General features: G+C 40.3%; 7 protein-coding genes across 7 annotated transcripts; all 7 read left to right on the plus strand.

Moving 5' to 3' along the window:
• The first annotated feature begins 311 nt into the window (after window positions 1-311).
• On the plus strand, window positions 312-2726 carry V1514DRAFT_329989 (chromate transporter-domain-containing protein). Its single transcript, XM_066927427.1, has 4 exons — window positions 312-672; window positions 737-746; window positions 803-1742; window positions 1793-2726. The coding sequence occupies exons 1-4, from the start codon at window positions 560-562 to the stop codon at window positions 2332-2334; spliced, it is 1605 nt and encodes a 534-aa protein (XP_066783750.1). The 5' UTR covers window positions 312-559; the 3' UTR covers window positions 2335-2726.
• Window positions 2540-5478, plus strand: V1514DRAFT_47608 (uncharacterized protein). The gene is made up of 2 exons (XM_066930030.1): window positions 2540-3580; window positions 3633-5478. Exons 1-2 carry the CDS (start codon window positions 2744-2746, stop codon window positions 5376-5378), a joined length of 2583 nt encoding a protein of 860 aa, XP_066783751.1. The 5' UTR covers window positions 2540-2743; the 3' UTR covers window positions 5379-5478.
• A 72-nt stretch (window positions 5479-5550) lies between these two features.
• V1514DRAFT_329992 (uncharacterized protein) lies at window positions 5551-7949 on the plus strand. Its single transcript, XM_066927428.1, has 5 exons — window positions 5551-6038; window positions 6220-6280; window positions 6369-6492; window positions 6555-7651; window positions 7712-7949. The coding sequence occupies exons 1-5, from the start codon at window positions 5989-5991 to the stop codon at window positions 7739-7741; spliced, it is 1362 nt and encodes a 453-aa protein (XP_066783752.1). The 5' UTR covers window positions 5551-5988; the 3' UTR covers window positions 7742-7949.
• Window positions 7950-8400: 451 nt separating this feature from the next.
• Window positions 8401-9796, plus strand: V1514DRAFT_47767 (uncharacterized protein). Its single transcript, XM_066930031.1, has one exon. It carries the CDS (start codon window positions 8655-8657, stop codon window positions 9549-9551), a length of 897 nt encoding a protein of 298 aa, XP_066783753.1. The 5' UTR covers window positions 8401-8654; the 3' UTR covers window positions 9552-9796.
• Window positions 9797-10987: 1191 nt separating this feature from the next.
• Window positions 10988-12482, plus strand: V1514DRAFT_329997 (uncharacterized protein). The gene is made up of 6 exons (XM_066927429.1): window positions 10988-11347; window positions 11403-11716; window positions 11775-11855; window positions 11909-12053; window positions 12122-12266; window positions 12332-12482. The coding sequence occupies exons 1-6, from the start codon at window positions 11311-11313 to the stop codon at window positions 12366-12368; spliced, it is 759 nt and encodes a 252-aa protein (XP_066783754.1). The 5' UTR covers window positions 10988-11310; the 3' UTR covers window positions 12369-12482.
• Window positions 12483-13742, plus strand: V1514DRAFT_329998 (uncharacterized protein). Its single transcript, XM_066927430.1, has 6 exons — window positions 12483-12603; window positions 12665-12785; window positions 12840-13032; window positions 13100-13328; window positions 13397-13541; window positions 13590-13742. The coding sequence occupies exons 1-6, from the start codon at window positions 12549-12551 to the stop codon at window positions 13624-13626; spliced, it is 780 nt and encodes a 259-aa protein (XP_066783755.1). The 5' UTR covers window positions 12483-12548; the 3' UTR covers window positions 13627-13742.
• An 850-nt stretch (window positions 13743-14592) lies between these two features.
• Window positions 14593-20171, plus strand: V1514DRAFT_319685 (uncharacterized protein; the record flags this gene model as incomplete). The annotated part of the gene is made up of 5 exons (XM_066925957.1): window positions 14593-14777; window positions 14839-15889; window positions 15943-17713; window positions 17762-19765; window positions 19825-20171. The coding sequence occupies 5 exons, from the start codon at window positions 14593-14595 to the stop codon at window positions 20169-20171; spliced, it is 5358 nt and encodes a 1785-aa protein (XP_066783756.1).
• Between the last annotated feature and the right edge of the window lie 359 nt (window positions 20172-20530).

The following is a 20530-nucleotide window of genomic DNA, read 5'->3' on the forward strand; positions in this document are numbered from 1 at the left end:
ATTAAACGTCCGTTATACTTTAAAACTTCTAATGGAAATCAAAATCCATCAGCATATAAGTTGCCGAACTTTAAGTGTTACCCGGCCAATGGTTTGGAATCCTTTTGCACTACTGATAACGGGACAAATGTATAGTGGAAAGGTAACTATCAACTACCGTGCGAAGAGACAATCATGTCGCTTACTCTCCTTAGAATGTACATTATCAAAAAGACCATATAACTGACCAAAATACTTTATGGTTGTTGTATATGGCTCTAAATTACTCGTAGACTATTATTGCCTTTTGTGAACGGATTAAGCTTCGTAAAATAAAGTTTCAATTAGTACTTAACTATCAGGTATGTGGATTGACGTTTGTCTATATATGTATCGGTTCCTCGTAATGGGGATATATAGTTCAATTTCACTCGTCAGCCATGTCAATAGTACCCAGTCTTTCACGAGGCAATGTAAGCTAAGATCAAAATAACCGAAGCCATCGTATTCAGGTTATCGCACTTGCAGAAATGTATTCCTTGCATTAATATACACATTTTCGAAACGACCTGAGACCATAATGGCTATCAATTACTTCCGTTTCCTTAAAGAAAGCTTATTTATACAAATCTCAGAGGTTACCAAATATCAGTGGTATATGGGTATAACGTCGTTCGGAGGTCCTGTAGTTCAGTAAGTGCGTTTGCATGTACTCCGTTATATCCAACATGACTAACCGAATACTTTTAAACCTTAGGTTCCAAAATGTAAGTCACAATCAACATCTAAAGACTAATTTGTAATTTTTTTTATTTTGAAATAGTTTAATTGGTTGTTCGTTGAAAAATACAATTGGCTTAATGAATCCACTTATCAGGAGCTATTTGCAGTCGCGCAAGCACTTCCAGGATCTGCTTCCACAAAGTTGCTCTTCATCATCACGTTGTTGCATACATCTCTTATTCCAGCTTTAATTTCATTTTTGTACTGGGCTCTTCCTGGCGCAATCGGAATGTTCTCGTTGGCGCTAGTAGTGTCAAACATGAGTGATACGCTTCCCGCGCCAGTATACGCACTGCTTAGCGGACTCAACGCAGCAACAGTAGGCGTGATTTTCCTAGCGGCTGCTCAGTTATCCAATAAAACTATTACGGATAAACTGAGTCTCGCATTAATCTTTCTCGGCGGAGCTGCTGGTGTCGTGTATACAGCACTCTGGTATTTCCCAGTGTTGATGGTCGCAGGAGGTATCATTGCCATTGTCCACGATTTGCGAGTCATGCAAAAAATCTGGTACTCGCTTCAACAAGGATTTCATGCCATACTTAAAAAAAATATAAAACCTGAACCTATAGCCGAAGACAATATGGAAATGAATAATCTTGATGATGACAGTGTTTGGCTTCCAGAGATATTACGCGACCAGGAATCAAGCCGACCGGAACCAGTAACGTCAGCCAGCAGAAGAATTGCTGGTCGAACATCAAGTATCGGTACTAGTCTGAGACCAGTAATTGCAGATGATTTATCCATCTCAGTGTCAGCAGCAGTTGATTCAAATGAAGGAATTGATGCCAGTAATATTCGTGCCGCACCAGTGTCCGCTATTGACGATGACAACCCAGAACAAAATTATCCGGTTTTCTTGGGTATCGCGATTCTTATATTCTTCACACTCACGTTCGTTCTTATCATTGTCATCCGTGCCGTGGTCCATAGTTTGCCTATCACATTCTTGCTCTTCTCCAATTTGTATCTGGCTGGTGAGTCGACATTGCCCATACAAAAGTGCAATCCCACTAAAGTAACATAGGAACCATTATATTCGGTGGAGGACCGGTGGTGATTCCCCTGCTGCGCCAATACATCGTAGCAGAAGGCTGGGTGTCGCAGCGAGATTTCATAATTGGCCTGGCTATTATCCAAACATTCCCAGGTCCAAATTTCAACTTCGCTGTATATCTTGGAACTTTGACGTACATGAATCATGGGTCATCATCCATACTTGGCTGCATAGTATCTTTCGTCGCCATATATACGCCCGGGATGCTTGTTGCTGGTGGAATGTTTACATTTTGGAATAAGCTCCGTAAGTATATTGTCGTAACCAGTATTCTCCGTGGAATAAATTCAGCAGCCATCGGATTAGTATGGACTGCTATTTACCGTATCTGGGAATCCGGATATCTGTCTGATAAATGGCAAGGAGGAGCCAGCCTTGGTCAGGATTCATGGTGGATCGTAGTTGCCTCGACGGCATTTGTTGGCGGGCGAGGTTGGAAGATTCCTGAACCAATCCTGATTTTCATAGGAGGATTGATGGGTATCATTCGATGGGCCATTACGGGCGCCTGAATGTGAATTTATTATGATATTGTACGAACAAGCAGCTTTATGGCGTTTTAAAGAGCATAAATTGCGTGCTCAAGCCATTCACGTGCCGGAGAAGACAGAAGAAATATAAACGTGAATTCCATTTGATAATTGATGCTAAGTTGCCATGACATCAAAGGTCTTTCATAAGCTTTGTATAAACCATAATCATAACTTGTATCTGCCTAAAAGAGTACATATTCTGCTAGTCAACAGATCTCAAGTGTCGTACATACAACAACGTTCATACTGAGCGCGCATTTTGTCGACGCAAATGTCGAACGCGTTTTAAATAAGCGCGACATGATGCGTCATAAATTAGCTAATCTAAAGGTACTTTTTTGCTCATCGCGATGCGAATTCAAAATCTTGATCATTCTTGCGATTTAGCATGCCCCCTAAGGCTGCTGTGAGAAATAAAGAACAGCCGTTAAACTCTGGGTCAAAATATAAGCGAGTTATTGCTCCAAAGGATAATTTTCGTCAGGAAGAAGAAACTGAAGAAGTATTTGATGTAGTATCAGTCTCAAGTGATACTGCTTCCGCGATCTCCATCTCCGATACGTCATCGTCGAGATCGGGCAGCAAGAAAAACAAGCAACAGATGTCAAAAAAACGGAAATCCAGAAACGATGGTGGAGGAGGAACGTCATCTTCAATAAGGCGTTCCGCCAAAGCGAAAGTGCCGTATGAGTACTTAGAGATGGTTAATGAAGTCACTAATCCCAGTTCACAGCCAGAGTTGCCGAGAAAAAAACGTTCCTTGTCTTCAATTGCAGGAGCTGCTAAAAGCAACGTACACTTAGGCAATGAATCTGTGATAGATCTCGGATCTGACACGTCATCAGCTCCGTCACGACAATACACTCCGGCTACGGAAGTGTTGAAATTATCAGAAGAACCAAATGGTCCTGATTTAGTTGCCATGTTTGAGAATGATGAAGATTTTGGTGCCGGTAGCGAGGAAAGTGATTGGGAAAACATTGAAATAGGTGGCATGAATGGGCCGAGCCAAGTTGATTTGAATGATCTCGAGGCTGAAGAGCAGCCACAGTCAGTAGAGTTTACACTGGGCGAAACAACGCAGCGAAAACAAACTCAAAAGAAGAAATCAACCATAACGAAAGGAGATAGAGAGACTAGATGGTCAATTCACTCTGTTCATCTACTTAGTCTTCTTTATTTTGGCTCTATGCGCAGCAAGTGGTGTAATGATCATGTCCTAAAGGTTTGTCAAAAATGCTAATTTTTCGTTAAGGGTAATACTAAATTGTTTTTAGAGTGAATTGGCGAAGTTTGTATCATCAGAAGTTGGTACCGAACTTCATCCGGATAAATCACTCTCAGTTCCTCAAAGAACGCGTAAATTTCTCGATGGTTTACGGCATGTAATGAATTTTTGGAACAAAAAATTTCGAATTATTTATCGCGGAATGCAGAAAAGACGATGGGAAGAAATAGATGATATGAAAAAACAAAAAAATGCTGAGCCATCATTGGATTTTGTTGGATTCCGGAAGTCTTTAGGAAGATTAGAAGGGTCGAGAGATCTTGGGGCGCAAGGCTTTTGTGCACTGCTGCGAGCTTTTCGGCTTAGAGCTCGCTTAATTTTTTCCATTCAGCCATTATCATTTACATTTAATAGCAAGTCTACGAAGCCAAGTCGTCTGTCTAATGCAATAATTGAACAGGAGGAAGATAACGATGAGGCAGGTCCATCGACCCCACCGAAAGTGCGTTTACGAAGGCCACAGTTTAATCCTGTTAAATTGGCGTATACCATGACAGATTACGATGCGGCTAAAATCGAGGAAGCACCGTATCCAATATTTTGGGTGGAAGTGTGGGACGAAGCGTCTCTTCAGTGGATATCCATTGACCCAATGGTACAAAAATTGATTGAAGTTCCAAAATCGAAAAGCAAATTTGAGCCACCGGCGTCAGAGACGGCAAACATGATGTCTTATGTAATAGCATATGATGCTGCTGGCCATGCAAAAGATGTCACCAGACGGTATGCTCAATTCTACAACGCAAAAAACAGGAAGACAAGAATTACAAACGAGCCAATCGGGCAAATATGGTTTGATCGCGTGATGAGAATTTTCCAATCACCATATTATTCAGAGATTGATCAAATGGAAGATGCCGCTCTTTCGAGGAAGGAGGCATCAGAAGATTTGCCAAACAATATTCAAGATTACAAGGGGCATCCAATATTTGTTTTGGAACGACATTTGCGACAGAATGAAATTATTCATCCATTAGTACCATGTGGTCGGGTTGCCATTGGCAGGAATAAGTCTGAAACGGAGCCTATTTTTAGGCGACGAGATGTGAAGACGTTACGATCAGCTACGCAGTGGTATAAAATTGGAAGACAAATAAAGATTGGCGAGCAGCCGATGAAACATGGCAAGAAGCGGTCAGTGATTAAGTCTTCACGTCTTGCTAGTGATAATGAGGACGAGGATAATGATGACGAGGTGGGACTTTATGCTGATTTTCAAACCGAGTTATATGTTCCACCGGCTGTTGTGAATAGCAAGGTGCCAAAGAATGATTACGGTAATCTTGATGTTTTTGTTCCGTCCATGGTTCCCCTAGGTGCGGTGCATATCCGTCTACGCGGGGCAGCTAATGCTGCCAAGTTATTAGGAATTGATTATGCTGATGCGGTTTGTGGATTCGATTTTGCATCGAGAAGAGCCACGCCTCGTGTTGAAGGCATTGTCGTCGCTGAAGAATATAACAATGCTGTGATGGCTGTGTTTAAAGCTCAGATGGAGCAGCAGCAATTTGAGGAAGATGAAAGGAAAAAGGCGGAAGCCCTGATTCGCTGGAGACGATACTTGACTGTTCTTCGTGTTAGGGAACGAGTAGCACAAAATCCAGCGTTCAGGCACTCTGAGAAGCAAGAGGTCCAAGAATTAGAAAGTCTGAACGGCGAACATGATGAGGGAGGAGGCTTTGTTAATGAGCAAGTTTCAAGTTTACTGCATGAACAAGAACCAGGAGGGTTTTAATGTATATAATTTAATGAATTGGTAATGTGATAAGGCATTGTATTATCCATTTGGTCAAATTAAACATAATGCGGAGTTTGTAACAGGGTGCGGGAATTCTGTATGCCAAACCAGTTAGTCTTAAATGGGATGACGAACTGGGCATACAGGGGAAACATTCCTCTATTCTACCCTAACCATTTCCCCACCCATACCCTAGCTAGCTTAGTGTACATCTTATGTGCGCTTGTTTACAGAGTTGGTTATAAGGACGGTTGCCCCACATCAATTTGATTTGCCGGTTTGTGACTCGATTACGACAGTGTTGGGTATGAACATAAGGGGCTGATTGCGCAGATTTATGCTGTCTCGGAATTGTACGAAGAGCACCAGAACACTTAGCATTGGAAAATAGCTTACTAAGCGTTACGTGTGTTTTTGCCCCAGCCATCCAAGTCATCCGCAACTTCCATTCATATTGATCTAATTATAATATATTGTTGTTCCTTTACACGTCGATCTGAAGTCTTTTTTTTCTTTAGCGCAAAAACTTAAGAGCGGAGTTTTTGTGTTATTTGTTTATAAGTTTTCTTTCTATTAGCCGATTGTACGATATTTATTTTTTTCCGAAATGGTTGGAATCAACTCTCCGATTCCCAGCAGCTTGAAGAGCGAGTGCAAGTAAGCAATCTTGGATATATATATATATATATATATATATTGATAATGGCTCAAGTATTTATTAAATAATTTGCATGATGTTTAAAAATATGCTTGATGGATGTGTTTGATTGTTTAAAATCACTTGATGCCTGAACATGTCATTTCCGATAATCGATCATGTTGCTTAACTTTATCTTAGGAAAGCTGCTCGCATCTTAACCTCGTTTATCAAGCCTAATCAAGTTCTTGGAATGGATACGGTATGCAATTTGATGGATTTAATTTTTATATTTTTATTTTTTTTAGTCGGTGTGTGATTGCTGACTATTGTTGCTTATCGCTTTTTAGATTATCCCGCCATCCGTTCTTGCCAATGCCAAAGGGTTGGCTATAATCACAGTTTTGAAAGCTGGATTTTTGTTTTCCGGTAGAGCAGGATCTGGAATTGTGATTGCCAGGTTACCTGATGGAAGTAAGAATCTAGAATGTTTTTTTTTTTGTGTTTTGATAAGCTTAGTGCTAATTCGAGATCAGGTTGGTCTGCGCCTTCTGCGCTTATTACTGCAGGTGCCGGCGTGGGTGGTCAGATTGGTGCCGAATTGACTGATTTCGTCATGATTTTGAACACCCGTGCAGCGGTGGAATCCTTTTCTCAGTTGGGTAGTATAACACTAGGTGGAAACATTTCAGTTGCGGCGGGTCCGATTGGTCGAAATGTGGAAGCAGGTGGCAGCGCATCATTGAAATCAGTGGCTGCTATTTTCTCCTATTCCAAGACCAGGGGACTTTTCGCTGGAGTTTCTCTTGAAGGATCGGCACTTGTCGAGCGCCGTGATGCGAATAGAAAGTTTTATGGTGGAAGTGTGACTGCCAAGCAGCTATTGTCAGGCACAGTCGAACCCCCTCCCGGGGCCGATCCTCTTCTTCGTGTTTTAGAATCACGAGTGTTTAGAGGAAACTTTGAGTCTGTTTATGACGATGACATCTATAATGACATTCCTACATATGGTGATGATGATGATGACTCTTCCATTGATTCAGGAGACCGAAGATACGGAGGACGAAGTGGCGGTGGCGGTGGAAGTGGACGAGCACGGAATGGAAGCTATTCGAACAGTAGTAGACGCAGATATGATGACTATGACGATCGCGACGAAAACAGCTCTTGGAATAGCCGACAAGGCGGTTATGACCGAGAGTCAAAGAAATCCAGTTGGGAAGATGATGTTTATGATCATGGCGGTCGTGCTAGTCGTGGCGTCCGTGAGTCAGATTCAAACAGAAAATTTCAGCGACAACATTTCGAGTCGACATATAGCGACAAGCCGTCTCGTCCTACAGGGCCAAAACCAAATTATAATGATTCAGATTATAATGAACCTGATTACAGAAGATCAAGTGGACGAAATGATCCAAGCAGTAGAGGATCAGGAGGGGGAAGTTCGCGTGGATCATACGGTGATAGTGAGCCCAGAAGACCGAAAGGAATTCAAGCGGTTGCATTGTACACGTTTGAAGGAGAACAGTCGGGAGATCTCGGGTTTCGCAAGGGAGATATTATCAGTATTGTGAAGAAAAGCGAGTCGCGAGATGACTGGTGGACCGGACGAAAGGACAGTAAAGAAGGCATAGTAAGTAAAATGTGCCAATATTCGAATTATGATATTTGACTGAACTGACTTTTATGATAGTTTCCGGCCAATTATGTTGAATTAATGTAAGAATATAGTGACATTTTGTGAAGCTGCAGGTTTATTTTATTTTATTTTTGTTTCATTGGAGGAAGGCAAAGTAGAAATTATTTGAAATTTGAAGGAATTTAGCGTATACTTTTATTGAGGGTTAATTATATAGTAATTCAATGTGGTTTGTAACTACGCATAGTAAATTTTTTATTATCCTTCAGTGTGAATGTATCATTTGTAAAACCAAAAAAATATTAGTGCAAGAATACATTTACACGATTGAAGTTGATTAAGTACGACGTAGATAATGGTGAGTTGAAATGAAACGCCGGAGCAAAATATCGGACTTTGCGAATAACATTGGTATGCATAATTATAGAACATCAAGTCAGGCGGCAAACGTTGAATGTGGCGACGCACAAGGGCACGCACGAGCCGGAACGCTCTGTTTTGGGAAATACGAATGCTCCATTTTTAATGTTTCGTGGTTCGGAGTTGCCCTGCTGGTATTTGGTAATATATATGTAGTCGGAAGAATGACCCGAAACAGTAGTAACACATGTAAAAAATAGTTAATATTCAGTAAACACGAATAATATATCACGTTGGCTAATAAAACCAGCAAAGCAAAGCAAAGCAAAGCGGAAAAAAATTTTTGTTCAATTTTTTTTTTTTTTTTTTTTTTGCGGAGTGCGCACGGAACCCTCAGCGGCTGGAGTTCCAGATGAGGAAGCGCAGTACAGTACCCACAGTACCCAGGTACCCCATGTTCTCAACTAAGAAAAATTTCTTTGCCGAGCCCCTCCGGCCATAGACTAAGCGACCAGATATATATAAAAAGGGCCCTTTTGCCCTTGCCAGTTGCCAGCCCAGGACTGGTTTTCTTAATTTTAGACGGTTTTTTTTGTGCCCCAAACATAAACTGCGTCATTCCCATTCATCGGCATTTATGAGCTCTATTTCAAACACATTGATTGAGGACGTCATCATGGCTCCTCCTTCGCTTCTTCCTACGCCTCCTTCGGAACCCGCTGATGCGGTCGAACAAGCACCTGTTGCCGTTGCTCCCAAAAACGTTTTCGACATGTTTAAGCTTAACGGCAAGGTTGCGGTCGTGACCGGTGGTGCTCGCGGTCTTGGCTATTCGATGATTGAAGGTCTTAGTGCTGCCGGGCTTGCTGGAGTCGCCATCCTTGACTTGCAGTCTGATCTTGGTGAGCAAGCCTGCGCTACTTTGCACAAGACCTACGGACTCACTGCCAGGTTTTACCGCGTCGATGTCCGCGACGAGCAAAACGTTAACGACGTGTTTGATTCGATCATTGCTGATTTTGGCAAGATTGATATTCTCATCAACTCCGCTGGCGTGGCAGACCTTGTTCACGCTGAAGACTACAGCCCGGCCAAGTTTAAACGTGTTATCGACATCAACCTTAACGGCTCATTTATTTGTGCTCAAGCTGCTGGCAAGCACATGATTGCTGCTGGCAACGGCGGATCCATCATCTTCATTGGATCCATGTCTGGATCGATTGTCAATTGGCCTCAACCCCAGTCAGCCTATAACGCTTCCAAGGCCGGCGTCATTCACCTGATGAAATCTCTTGCTGCCGAGTGGGCTCAACATCGAATTAGATGTAACTCCATCTCACCTGGATATATGGATACGCCTCTTAACTACGCTTATGAAGATGAATATTTTGGTGAATGGAAAGGTCGCACGCCCATGAAACGTTTAGGCAAACCTGAAGAGCTTGCCGGATGCGCGCTTTGGCTCGCTTCCGATGCTGCTTCTTTTTGCACCGGTACTGATGTCTTGATTGACGGTGGTTACACCATTTTGTAAAGGCATACAGGAACAGGCATTTTGTACATATTGGGTTTTTTTTTTTTTTTTTTTTCGTAAGGGCTTGTTAATTTCATCAGCGTGGTTCGCACGCTTAATTTATCCGGGAAAAGGGGGAAGGGGGTCTTTTTATATTGTCTATTGGTTACGGTTATACAGGTTTTTATAAAATGAATTCATATATATGTACTACTTGGTCCAATAGTTTTGGGACCTTAAAATATAATATATAAAACTAAACATTATCGTGGATCATGTATTGCCAGGTGTGCTTATTTGCCACATGGCTTATTTTATTATTCACATGACTGTGTATGTCTGGGTATAATACAAAATCTGCACGGGGTACGAGTACCCAACGGGTTTGCCCGGAAAATTGGGCGATAAACTTCAACACTCCTTGAAATTGCCGCTTTTGTTTTTAAAATAGAAACAAGTCGCACTTAATTTCTCTTGCATTAAAAAAAATAAAAATATTTAAACCGAATTATAGACCTGATAATAAAGATTTTGAGAAAAATAATAAATAAAAAAAAAACAAGAAAGTCACTGGTAATGGATAATACTTAATGACCCCACGCGTTGGCCGTAAACCGATGATCAATAAAATATTGCACAAGCCAAAACGCAAAAGGGGGAAAGAAGTAACGTAATCAATGAAAAAAAAAAATTGTCGGATTAAAGTAGGCCCGTACCCAAATTTTTTTTTTACTTAATTGGGTTAATGCAACATACGCAATTTCGATTTCCGGCATGGAGTACAACGGTACCCAAAATCCACGATTGTTTGCCACCTCATTATAAACCACAAACGATCTCGTACTATAATGCAGCAAAAAAAAAAAAAATAATCTAAACGTTTAAACGTCTAGCTCATTTGTTTAAACACTTTAATTTACCTCTTTACTTACATAAATACTACTAAGCAGTTCCTGTCACCACAACGTGTACCCAAAAACCTTAATATTTTGACAGGTGGCGGCAAAAAAAAGAAAACCGTTGAAACAATTATATAAAGCTTGTTTAAGGTTTAATGTTTTGCATTTTTAAATCGGTTCAGTCATGGTACCTATACTATGCAATATGTGCTTGCACCAAAACAAAAACAAAAAAAAAATAAAAAAATTATCCATATCTGATACTATGACAAACATAATCTTAAAATAGATAAACGTTTTGTGATCAGAGATATTTCAGTAAAATAGAACAATGATATATATACATGTACGATTTTTGAAACCCAGTCACGTGAAAATCCAAAACCTTGATCTCGACCCAGGTGTTTGAATCATGAAAAAAGCCACAAATGTAAATCATTTAATATATATTATGAATTTGTTCAGATGATTGTAGAGCTAAAAAAAAATTCTCATTTTTTGGAACATTCTCCTCATAATTTGAATTTATGATTTGGTCTTTTTTTCTGGTTTGTAAAAAATAATTGGAATCTTGAGTTATCTGTAGACCTACTCTGTATTGATGACGTCAACTATTTATCTGCAACATTTTTTGTAAACAGCTACGACACTATGTTATAGCCATGCATACTTTTGTTTTGTAATGAAATGTGTTTGCGATATAACGTTATCATGGAAACGCGTTTTACGTAACAATTCACTGTGATAAATGAGTTTTTGTAGCCAATCAAGGGACGAGCATAACAATTGAAAATTTATCAATCAATTTGTGATCATCGAGTACAAATAATTTTTAATACGTTATAAAGAATTCTTTATAATTAGTTGCCGTCATTATTAGCATGGCACCGGTTATTATTGTCACTGGAGCTTCTAGAGGCAAGTCAAAGCTATCCGTGCTGGTGATCGAATCATGCGTTAACACTTTTTCAAGGCCTTGGTGCATCTATCGCCAAAAAGCTTTTATCTGCACCGCATTCAGCAAATCTCGTTCTCGTAGCTCGGACCGCATCGTCATTGGAAGTGCTCAAAGCTGAATACCCAGGCCAAGTCGAGATCGTGACTGGCGATGTCGCGGACGAGCAAACCAACAAGAACATTGTCAGGGCAGCTGTTGAAAAATTTGGAAGGGTTGACGGTATTATTTTTAATGCTGCAATTTTGGAACCGATTTCCGTGGTGGCAAAATCTAGCATCGTGGAATGGAAGAAATTGTACGATACTAATTTTTTCTCATTAATCTCTACTGTAAGTGCATCTGCTGCGTTTCAATCGATAGTGATATTTTACTGACTGATTATGAAAGTTCACAGAGGCAGCACCATATCTGAGAGAGTCAAAGGGTAAAATTGTTTTCATCTCTTCCGGCGCGACTCGTCACTACTATGTATGTCAATGTTAACAAACTGTTTATTAAAAAACTAGCTAATTGTTTCATAGTCTGGCTGGGGAGCATATGGATCTTCCAAGGCAGCTACAGAACATCTTTCAGCTACGATTGCTGCAGAAGAGCCCGAGATCATTTCTTTTGCTCTCGATCCTGGCGTGATGGATACGGACATGCAAATTGCCTTAAGGGAGAAACGTACGTTTTGCATTATTAATTAGTATATATATAACAAAAAAGATGACTGAGCTAACTAAACCAACCAGACGGCGCGGAAATGAAAAAATCAGAGCACGATAGGTTCATAAAATTGAAAAGCGACCACGCGCTTTCTCCGCCTGAACTTCCAGGCGGAGTCGCCGTAAACTTGGTTCTTCACGCCACCAAGGACCTAAGCGGATTGGCTTACAAGTAAGATTTATTGTTTAAAATGTTCAGAATGTTTTTTTGTTTTTTTTTTTTCTGATTAGCAACAGGTTCAATGCTGCCGAATTGGCAGGTTATCGAGACTGAAAATCGAGGTATCTGCACATTCAACCTCCGCGCGAAAAGTTTAATTGAACAACGTTCAACTTAATTCAAGCATATCTATTCCGTAGTTGTAAAATACATAAAAAACAAGGTCCATCCAGATTTTGATAACTATTATCTTTTTATTTGTTAATTAAAAGAAAATTTAATCAATTAACTTGAATGAAAATGGCCGTTAATGAGAGTTCAGTATTTATTGTCACCGGTGCCTCCAGAGGCGAGTTGTCCTTTTTTTTTTTGATCTACCTGATAAGCGTTATCTCTTAACACGCAAGCAGGTCTGGGATTCAATATCGCCGAGAAACTTCTTTCAGCTCCGATTTCTGCAAATGTTGTTGCAGTTGCCAGGTCTCAGATAGGCTTAGCCAAATTGTCTAAAAAATTTCCTGGACAAGTAGAGTATGTCAACTACTAAAGTTTTAAATAATACCTTCATGTTATTAATTTAACGAGATCTGTTGTCGGTGATATCTCAGATTACAAGACAGGTTCAAAAGCAGTCAAAACTGCTATCGAAACATTTGGCAAAATTAACGGCATTGTATTCAACGCTGCCGTTATTCACCCGATTTCTACCATAGCGGAAACCGATATCAACGAATTCAAGAAATTGTTTGATATTAATTTCTTTTCCATTCTTGCCACGGTATATATACTCTTTTTTTTATGATGGTGCATAGTTCAAACTAACAAAATATTTTAAACGTATTTAGCTCAAGGACGCAATTCCTTACCTGCGCCAATCAAAGGGCCGCGTTCTCTTGGTTTCTTCCGAAGCCTCATACGAATCCCACTTCTACGGATGGGAAGCGTATGGCAGCTCAAAGGCATGCGTCAATCATTTGGCTGCTACCCTTGCCGTTGAAGAGCCAGACATCACCGCAGTGTCCGTTGATCCCGGCGTCATGGATACATCAATGCAAGAGGAGATCAGAACACAGCGTAAGAAAAGCTAAATTCTATTAAAATTTTATATGATGGGTATTGACAAGGGCATTTGGTTCCAACAGATGGTGGCAGCATGAGAAGTGACCACTATGAGTATCTTGCAAAGATCAAGGAAGAAGGCACTATCGAACCTACCAATGCTCCTGCGACTGTGATTTCCAATCTTGTTGTGCACGCTCCCAAGGAACTGTCTGGAAAATATCACGCGTAAGTTTAGTGAAGGCATATCATGGCTGCCATATTAACATCAAACAGGTTTAATTCACCTGAGCTGGCTCAATACCTAAACTGAAATGTATGCATGCCTAACTCTTGGAGTATTAATTGATAAAGCAAACCGCAAAGTACCGACGTATCGATTCTTGGTTGTCAATTCAGATCATCACGTAATAAATAATCATAATAATAGTTGTTGTAGATTGTAGAACATTGTATGTTTTGGATTCACCAAAGAGACTTATCACCGATCTTCAACAGCTGGTTAAGGCAAGATCAAGCATTCATAAACACCGAGCCGGTTATGCGCGTAGCCAGATCTGTGTTGGCACGTTTAAGCCCCCACATGCATATATATAACCACCAACCACCCGTCCCACTCCAAATCTCCTTTGAACAATATTTGATTAACATATACTTCTTTTTTTCTTGCCAACACTTGGACGAAACAGTTTGCTTGAATAGGTACCGGTAGTTTTGTGTTTAGGGTTGAAACGCTTCTGGTTTAAAGATTGAACCTTGTTACGATTGCTCTTGCTAGGTTTTAACCGTTGGCGCAACCGCGACAAATCCAGTAATTGGTTGCTAATCTAACATCATTCCAGTATTAATAAGTTCTCCCTCTAATTACCTCAACATCATCTTACTGAGCATTAATTGGGAAAGATTTATTATTTGTTTTTGAACAAGTTTTTTATTTTGTGGTGACCGCGAATATCCTTTCGCCGGTGCTATTTGTAGCCAGAACGGACTTGAATTGCCGCACTTGAACTACTTGCGCTACAAGTCAGTATCTCCACAATTAGTTATTACTGCTCGAGTATATATCTAATTTTATTTTTGCAACTTATAAGATTATTTGAGACGTGAATTTTATTTTTATTTTTACGACGACACATACAGTTGATCTACGGAGGGGGGATACATGGCGAGTTTTGCCTAAGCACGCGACCAACATCTAATACTGTTTTCCTCCTTTCCTCCCTTTTAATTCATCTACTTCAACAGCTTTCTTTAAGTTGCTTCGTGACTCCCTAATCATATGGATCTTAGATCTCACAAAAAGCTATCTACCACGCCGATATCTTCTCAGCAACGTACTGATCGCCGTCTTCGTCGGTCATCTCAGCCTTCTTCAATATCCATTGATACGATCGATCATTCTGAATCTTCTGGACCTTCTTTAAAGGATCAGCCGTCTCCATCTAATCTTTCACTGTCTTCAAGGTACATCAATGTGTTGTATTCTAAGCCGTTTTAACATGGACCATTAACAATTTGCATATAGATCTAAGCCTACCGTCTTAAATTCGCAATCTCAAAAAAAACAATTAAAGAAGAAAAACTCTAAGGCTTCACCCGAGCAAACCAATAAAACGAAACGAGCTCGGTCAAATTTAGAATCTATTCCGGAATCAGAAGCACCACAAAAGAAGCGTTTTCGTCATAATAAACCAGATTCTTCTGAACCGTTACGAGTCATGCCGAAGAATTCAACCACTGAAAGAAATCAAGACGGACGAGGCTCTTCCAAGAGTAACAAGAGCCGAATCAATAACAGATCGCCAACCAATAATGGCAGGGGGAGAAAATCAAAAAGTCGCCATGATTTGGATGAAGATTTACAGGCTGTAGAAAACGCTCCCTCTGTTGTTGCTCCAGATGCTTCAGAAAGTAATAGATCTCACGATTACAACTCTTCAACACCGTCTTTCGCGAGGTTAGTAACTGATATGTACGGTGATGAAATGGACGAAGAGATTGATGAATATCATGACGGAGATGATGACTTTGAGGATGACGATGGTGGCGATGGTGATGGTAGTGATGGTGAAGAAGACGAAGAAGATCCAGAAGAAGATGCACTTCAGTCTGCTTCAGACTTTGGTGGAAGGAATGCTCCCTTGTCTTCCATGTTCGGACACGGACTTAGTTCTGCACTTTTTTCCTTATCTGGAGCAGTTTCTGCTGGTATAGTATCAGAACTAAATTTGCGTCTCGATGATTTGGCAGCAAACTTGAAACAACATGATGATCCTGGAATGCGAATGATCACATTACAAGAACTTTCAAATATGCTGTTAGTCTCTACAGAGGATATGTTTACCAGTGCGTTTGCCTGCGAACAGATTGTCCGAGAGTTAATTGATATTATGGTAAATCCTATTTTTGGGCCTGAGGATTTTGAATCAATGCTTGTCGCTTGCCGTTGTTTGGCAAGTTTAATGGACGCTCTTCCCCACAGTTCCAGGACGATTGTTTATTGTGGTGCGGTACCGGTACTTTGCCAAAAACTTTTAGAGATCGAGTACATTGATCTTGCAGAACAAGCTTTAAGTGTAAGTATAAGTATTTTTTTCTATTTGTTTTTTAATCTGGCTAATAGCTTTAGACGCTGAAACGCATATCTGTTGGACATCCAACCGTCATAGTTAAAGAAGGTGGTTTAACGGCTTGCTTAACATATCTTGATTTTTTTGCTACAAATGTGCAGCGGACTGCTGTTACTGTTGCTTCGAATTGTTGCAGAAACATTCCCAGCGATTGTTTCCCAACCGTTCGCGATGTTATGCCTATTTTGCTGCAAGTTTTGTCTGGTTCAGATCAGCAGGTTGTAGAAAATGGTTGTCTTTGTGTCGCACGAATCATTGAAAGCTTCCGATACCGTCCTGACGAACTAGAGCAGCTAATCAGTGATGAGTTATTACAACGGATTTTAGATCTTCTTATTCCGGGCCCTACCAATGTGATTGGTCATCATATTCATGCTCATTTTCTAAAGGCTTTGGGCTATGCTGCCAAAATTTCATCTAAACTGTGCGCGATAATGTTACAAAAGGATATCATTGGCAAGCTTTATCAGATTTTGACTGGAGTATCTGCTCCATCGAGTTATGACGATACGGAGCTTAGCAGCAGCGTTCTTGTCATGCAAACAGTTATTCACAGTCCACACGATCAAGTATTAGCCACGCTCAACGTTATAGCGGAGCTTCTTCCTGGAGTACAAGCAAAATATTTAGAAGAACATCCGGATTTCGAAGAATTTACTCAGCATATGAATATCTTGCCTGATAAGAATTCAGAAAAACTTAATATTTTGGTTACGTGCAAACCAGAAGTCAGAAGGTTTGGATTGATATTAGTTCCGGTTTTAATTGATGTCTATTCTTGTACTGTTGATCTGGCCATTCGGCAACGTGTCTTGGCCGCTTTTCTTCGAATTTTCTTGAATTTGGATACGGAGACACTGTATGATGCTCTTAGACTTGTTCAATTTTCATCACTTTTGGCATCAATTCTTTCACAGAAAGAGCAACTGACCCTTGTCTCATCAAGTCTCCAGATTGCGAGTGTTTTGCGAGAAAAATTACCAAGCATATATGATGAGCAGTTTGAGAGGGAAGGTGTTATAACAGAGATTCAAAGTTTGGCTGATGCAGTACTGAAATCTAAGAGTTTGTCTAAGGAAGAAATCACGAAAGCTGCGCATGAGGACTCCGAGAGTTCTGAGAATGACGATGACGATGACGAGGATGACGAGGATGACGAGGATGACGAGGATGACGAGGATGACGAGGATGACGACGACGACGACGACGACGACGAGGATGAAAATGACGAGGAAGCTGGTTTTGGGGAAAATAACGAAAAGCCTTCCTCAGAGCGTTCTCAAGCTTCTTTTGAAAGCTCAAGTCGCGGATTGAATTGGGCATCAAAGGTGGTATCTCGTTATGAGTCGAATCTGGCTTTCTGGATTTCTTCTTTTGCTCAGAAGTTTATGGATAAGTACGTCTCTTCTGCCGCTGATTCTGAGCAAAGAGCGATTTCAGGTTTGAATGAATTGAAAGAGTTGAGTAAAGCGATAATTTCGGGTTCTGAATTGGAAAGCAACCTTGTCAATCTTGCTGGGCATTTTTACGCCAACTCACTTACGTCCATTTCTAGCTATGAGTTACTCACTTCAGGGGTTTTGGAAGCTTTATTACAATTGTTGACAACTAACTCCACAGAAGAACAAGGCTTGCTTGCAAGAAAAAGGTTCCTGAAAATTTTTCTTGAGGGCAAAACTGATCACACACCATTCGCTGTTCTGGTTTCAAAATTGCAAGAGTCACTAGTGCGTACTGAGAAGTTTGAAATCACAACTACGCATGCATCTAGTAGGTTATTTTAACACGTTTTTATTACGTAAACTAATTATTGTTTAGTTAAGGAAGATCCTTTGGAAGTATTATCTCAGCAGATTCGGCTAAAGCTAGTGGCTGATGATGAATCCGATGTGGCCAAGTCGTATCGATCATTTGCGGTTTCGATCCCAGCTGTGGCTACATTAAAATCTTTAGATGACTACCTTCGAATTCGAATTGGTGATGATCACGTCCACGGGCGTAATAAATCTTCATCGAGACGGGGCAGCTCAGGATTTTTGGGGAACTTTGCATCGTTTGCTTCATTCGCCGCATCAGCTTCTTCGCCACCAACAGCTTCATCCTCTGTATCTAGAAGTCCTGAAAATGCAACTTCGTCTTGGTCTCCATCAAATAGAAAAATTGTTACCAATGACAATGATTTAGAAGACGATGAAGAAGAGAACGAATCGCATGATGAAAAGGAAAGCGATGTCGAAAGTTCTGTTAATGATGATTATTTAGATAATTTTGGCGAATATATGGACCGTCAGGGCTCTAGCAGTAATATTGCCAAGCGAGATATTCCTGCAGGTTCGCGTTCCTCATCCACTACGCCTCGTCAAAGTTATTCTTCTGCGTTGCAATCTACTCCACAGGATTGGCATATCGAGTTTTATATCAATGATAATTTTATATCGAATGATTTGACTATATATGGCGCGATCCATAAGTTTGCAACTGAGATGCCAAATTTCCTGAGCTATTCATGGGATTCCATGTATAAAGTTCAATACCGCAAAGTTTCAGGACCACCGCCTGTGGCCAAGGCGGAGTCTCTGCAATATGGCGAAAAGTCATCCGGCGTTCCCGATTCATTGAAGAATGATAAAACTACATACACTGTGTTACAATTGCTTCAAGTCTTGTACGCTTTAAATGCAAGTGTAACTGAAATTTTCGACGATGACAATTTGCATTTGCCTCCGCTTTCTGTCACTCAATTCATTAACAGCAAGCTCACCTCGAAACTTAATCGTCAGCTTGAAGAACCGCTTATTGTTGCGAGTGGTTGTTTGCCGGACTGGAACTATGATTTAACAAGGAATTATCCCTTTTTATTCCCATTTGATACTCGCAGACTTTTTTTGCAATCTACTTCATTTGGTCATTTTAGGTCTATAAATAGATGGAAAAATAGATCAGGCGAATCAGATCGACGGGATAGTCATAGTGGTAATAGCCCGTTTATCTTTAGAACCATGAGGCAGAAAGTTCGTATTTTGAGATCGCAAATTTTGCAAAGTGCGGTGAAGGTTATGGATATTTATGGCTCATCACCTAGCATTTTGGAAGTCGAATATTTTGATGAAGTTGGAACTGGATTAGGGCCAACGCTCGAATTTTATGCTACTGTTTCGAAGGAATTTGCCAAGAAGAAGCTTAATCTATGGAGACCTTATGAATCTGATGCCAAATCTGAGTATGCGTTTAGTGCCCATGGTCTTTATCCATTACCGTTATCAAATGCAAAGGCAAAGACGGATAGTGGCAAAAAAATACTTAATTACTTCCGCATACTTGGAATATTTGTTGGAAGAGCACTACTTGATTCTAGGCTTTTAGATATTAAGTTCAATCCCATGTTTTTCAGAGCCCAGCAGGATTCAGTGGTTCCGTCCTTAGCATCAGTTAAGAGTGTCGACGCTCAAGTAGCACGCTCACTTAAGTTACTAAATGATTTTGCGAGTGAGAAAGCCAAGCGCATACGCAACGGAGAACAGATCGACAATATCGAGATCAATGGAGTTACAGTAGACGACTTGGCATTGGACTTTACACTTCCTGGTCAGCCTGATTATGAACTGATTACAGATGGGAGCAATGTTGCTGTTACGATTGAAAACATTGATGAATATGTGAACCATGTTATTGATGCCACGCTCGGAAGTGGAGTTGAAAATCAGCTGAATGAATTCCGTAAAGGATTTTCTTCAGTGTTTTCATTTTCTGCCATGAGTGCGTTTAGCCCGGAAGAGCTGGTAATGCTTTGCGGTCAATCTGATGAAGATTGGTCTTTGGAAAGTGAGTAATTCTGGACATGCCCCCTTGTTTTTTGTATGCTAATCCAATTTTTTTTTTAGCTCTGCACGATTCCATAAAAGCGGATCATGGTTACACTATAAACAGCAAGACGGTTCAGAATCTCATGGAAGTGATGGTCGAATATAATCTAACGGAGCGCCGAAAGTTTTTACAATTCATTACTGGGTCGCCAAACCTGCCGATCGGTGGGTTCCAGTCATTAACACCTACATTTACCATCGTCTGCAAACCAAACGAGCCGCCGTTTTCGCCAGATGATTATCTGCCTAGTGTCATGACTTGTGTTAACTATCTCAAGATTCCTGATTATACTAACAAGGAAATATTGCGAGCTCGGGTCGCCAAGGCCATTGAAGAAGGATCAGGTGCATTTTTACTATCTTAGACTAATCAGTACCGTCTTTCTTTTTTTTTTTTTTTGATAGGAATTGTTGTTGCGTTGCTCTAAATACTATCATATATACGTGCTTAAAATATATGTGCAGTATATAGTATTTACGATTTGTTTTTGTTGATGTTGCTTTTTTTTTGTTGTTTTCAGGTGTAATGAGTGGAAAGCAATCGAGGATATTTCTTTTTTTTTGTTGTTTTTGTTTTGCTTTTTTAGTATCTTTCATTTGTCTGTAACTATTTTTTTTAACGAAACATGGAATACTTGGTAATTATTGTTTGCTTGTCTGGTCGTTTTTTTGGCTTGAAATATATGATTACTGAAATAATTTACATCACCCGATCTTGTACGTA

Source organism: Lipomyces japonicus (genome assembly GCF_038497905.1).
Source record: "Lipomyces japonicus strain CBS 7319 unplaced genomic scaffold V1514scaffold_16, whole genome shotgun sequence".
In the NCBI taxonomy this organism is placed as follows: domain Eukaryota; kingdom Fungi; phylum Ascomycota; class Lipomycetes; order Lipomycetales; family Lipomycetaceae; genus Lipomyces; species Lipomyces japonicus.

What these genes read in the sequence shown, in the direction of transcription:
- V1514DRAFT_329998 (XM_066927430.1), top strand. Translation starts at nt 12,549, where the DNA reads ATGAAAATGGCCGTTAATGAGAGTTCAGTATTTATTGTCACCGGTGCC. An exon ending in AGAGGAGATCAGAACACAGC is followed by an intron (nt 13,329 to 13,396) that starts GTAAGAAAAGCT and finishes TGGTTCCAACAG; the next exon opens with ATGGTGGCAGCATGAGAAGT. An exon ending in CTGTCTGGAAAATATCACGC is followed by an intron (nt 13,542 to 13,589) that starts GTAAGTTTAGTG and finishes AACATCAAACAG; the next exon opens with GTTTAATTCACCTGAGCTGG.
- V1514DRAFT_329992 (XM_066927428.1), top strand. Translation starts at nt 5,989, where the DNA reads ATGGTTGGAATCAACTCTCCGATTCCCAGCAGCTTGAAGAGCGAGTGC. An exon ending in AAGTTCTTGGAATGGATACG is followed by an intron (nt 6,281 to 6,368) that starts GTATGCAATTTG and finishes ATCGCTTTTTAG; the next exon opens with ATTATCCCGCCATCCGTTCT. An exon ending in TGCCAGGTTACCTGATGGAA is followed by an intron (nt 6,493 to 6,554) that starts GTAAGAATCTAG and finishes ATTCGAGATCAG; the next exon opens with GTTGGTCTGCGCCTTCTGCG.
- V1514DRAFT_329997 (XM_066927429.1), top strand. Translation starts at nt 11,311, where the DNA reads ATGGCACCGGTTATTATTGTCACTGGAGCTTCTAGAG. An exon ending in TTTTCTCATTAATCTCTACT is followed by an intron (nt 11,717 to 11,774) that starts GTAAGTGCATCT and finishes TGATTATGAAAG; the next exon opens with TTCACAGAGGCAGCACCATA. An exon ending in AATTGCCTTAAGGGAGAAAC is followed by an intron (nt 12,054 to 12,121) that starts GTACGTTTTGCA and finishes TAAACCAACCAG; the next exon opens with ACGGCGCGGAAATGAAAAAA.
- V1514DRAFT_329989 (XM_066927427.1), top strand. Translation starts at nt 560, where the DNA reads ATGGCTATCAATTACTTCCGTTTCCTTAAAGAAAGCTTATTTATACAA. An exon ending in CTCCAATTTGTATCTGGCTG is followed by an intron (nt 1,743 to 1,792) that starts GTGAGTCGACAT and finishes AAAGTAACATAG; the next exon opens with GAACCATTATATTCGGTGGA.
- V1514DRAFT_47608 (XM_066930030.1), top strand. Translation starts at nt 2,744, where the DNA reads ATGCCCCCTAAGGCTGCTGTGAGAAATAAAGAACAGCCGTTAAACTCT. An exon ending in GTAATGATCATGTCCTAAAG is followed by an intron (nt 3,581 to 3,632) that starts GTTTGTCAAAAA and finishes AATTGTTTTTAG; the next exon opens with AGTGAATTGGCGAAGTTTGT.
- V1514DRAFT_47767 (XM_066930031.1), top strand. Translation starts at nt 8,655, where the DNA reads ATGAGCTCTATTTCAAACACATTGATTGAGGACGTCATCATGGCTCCT.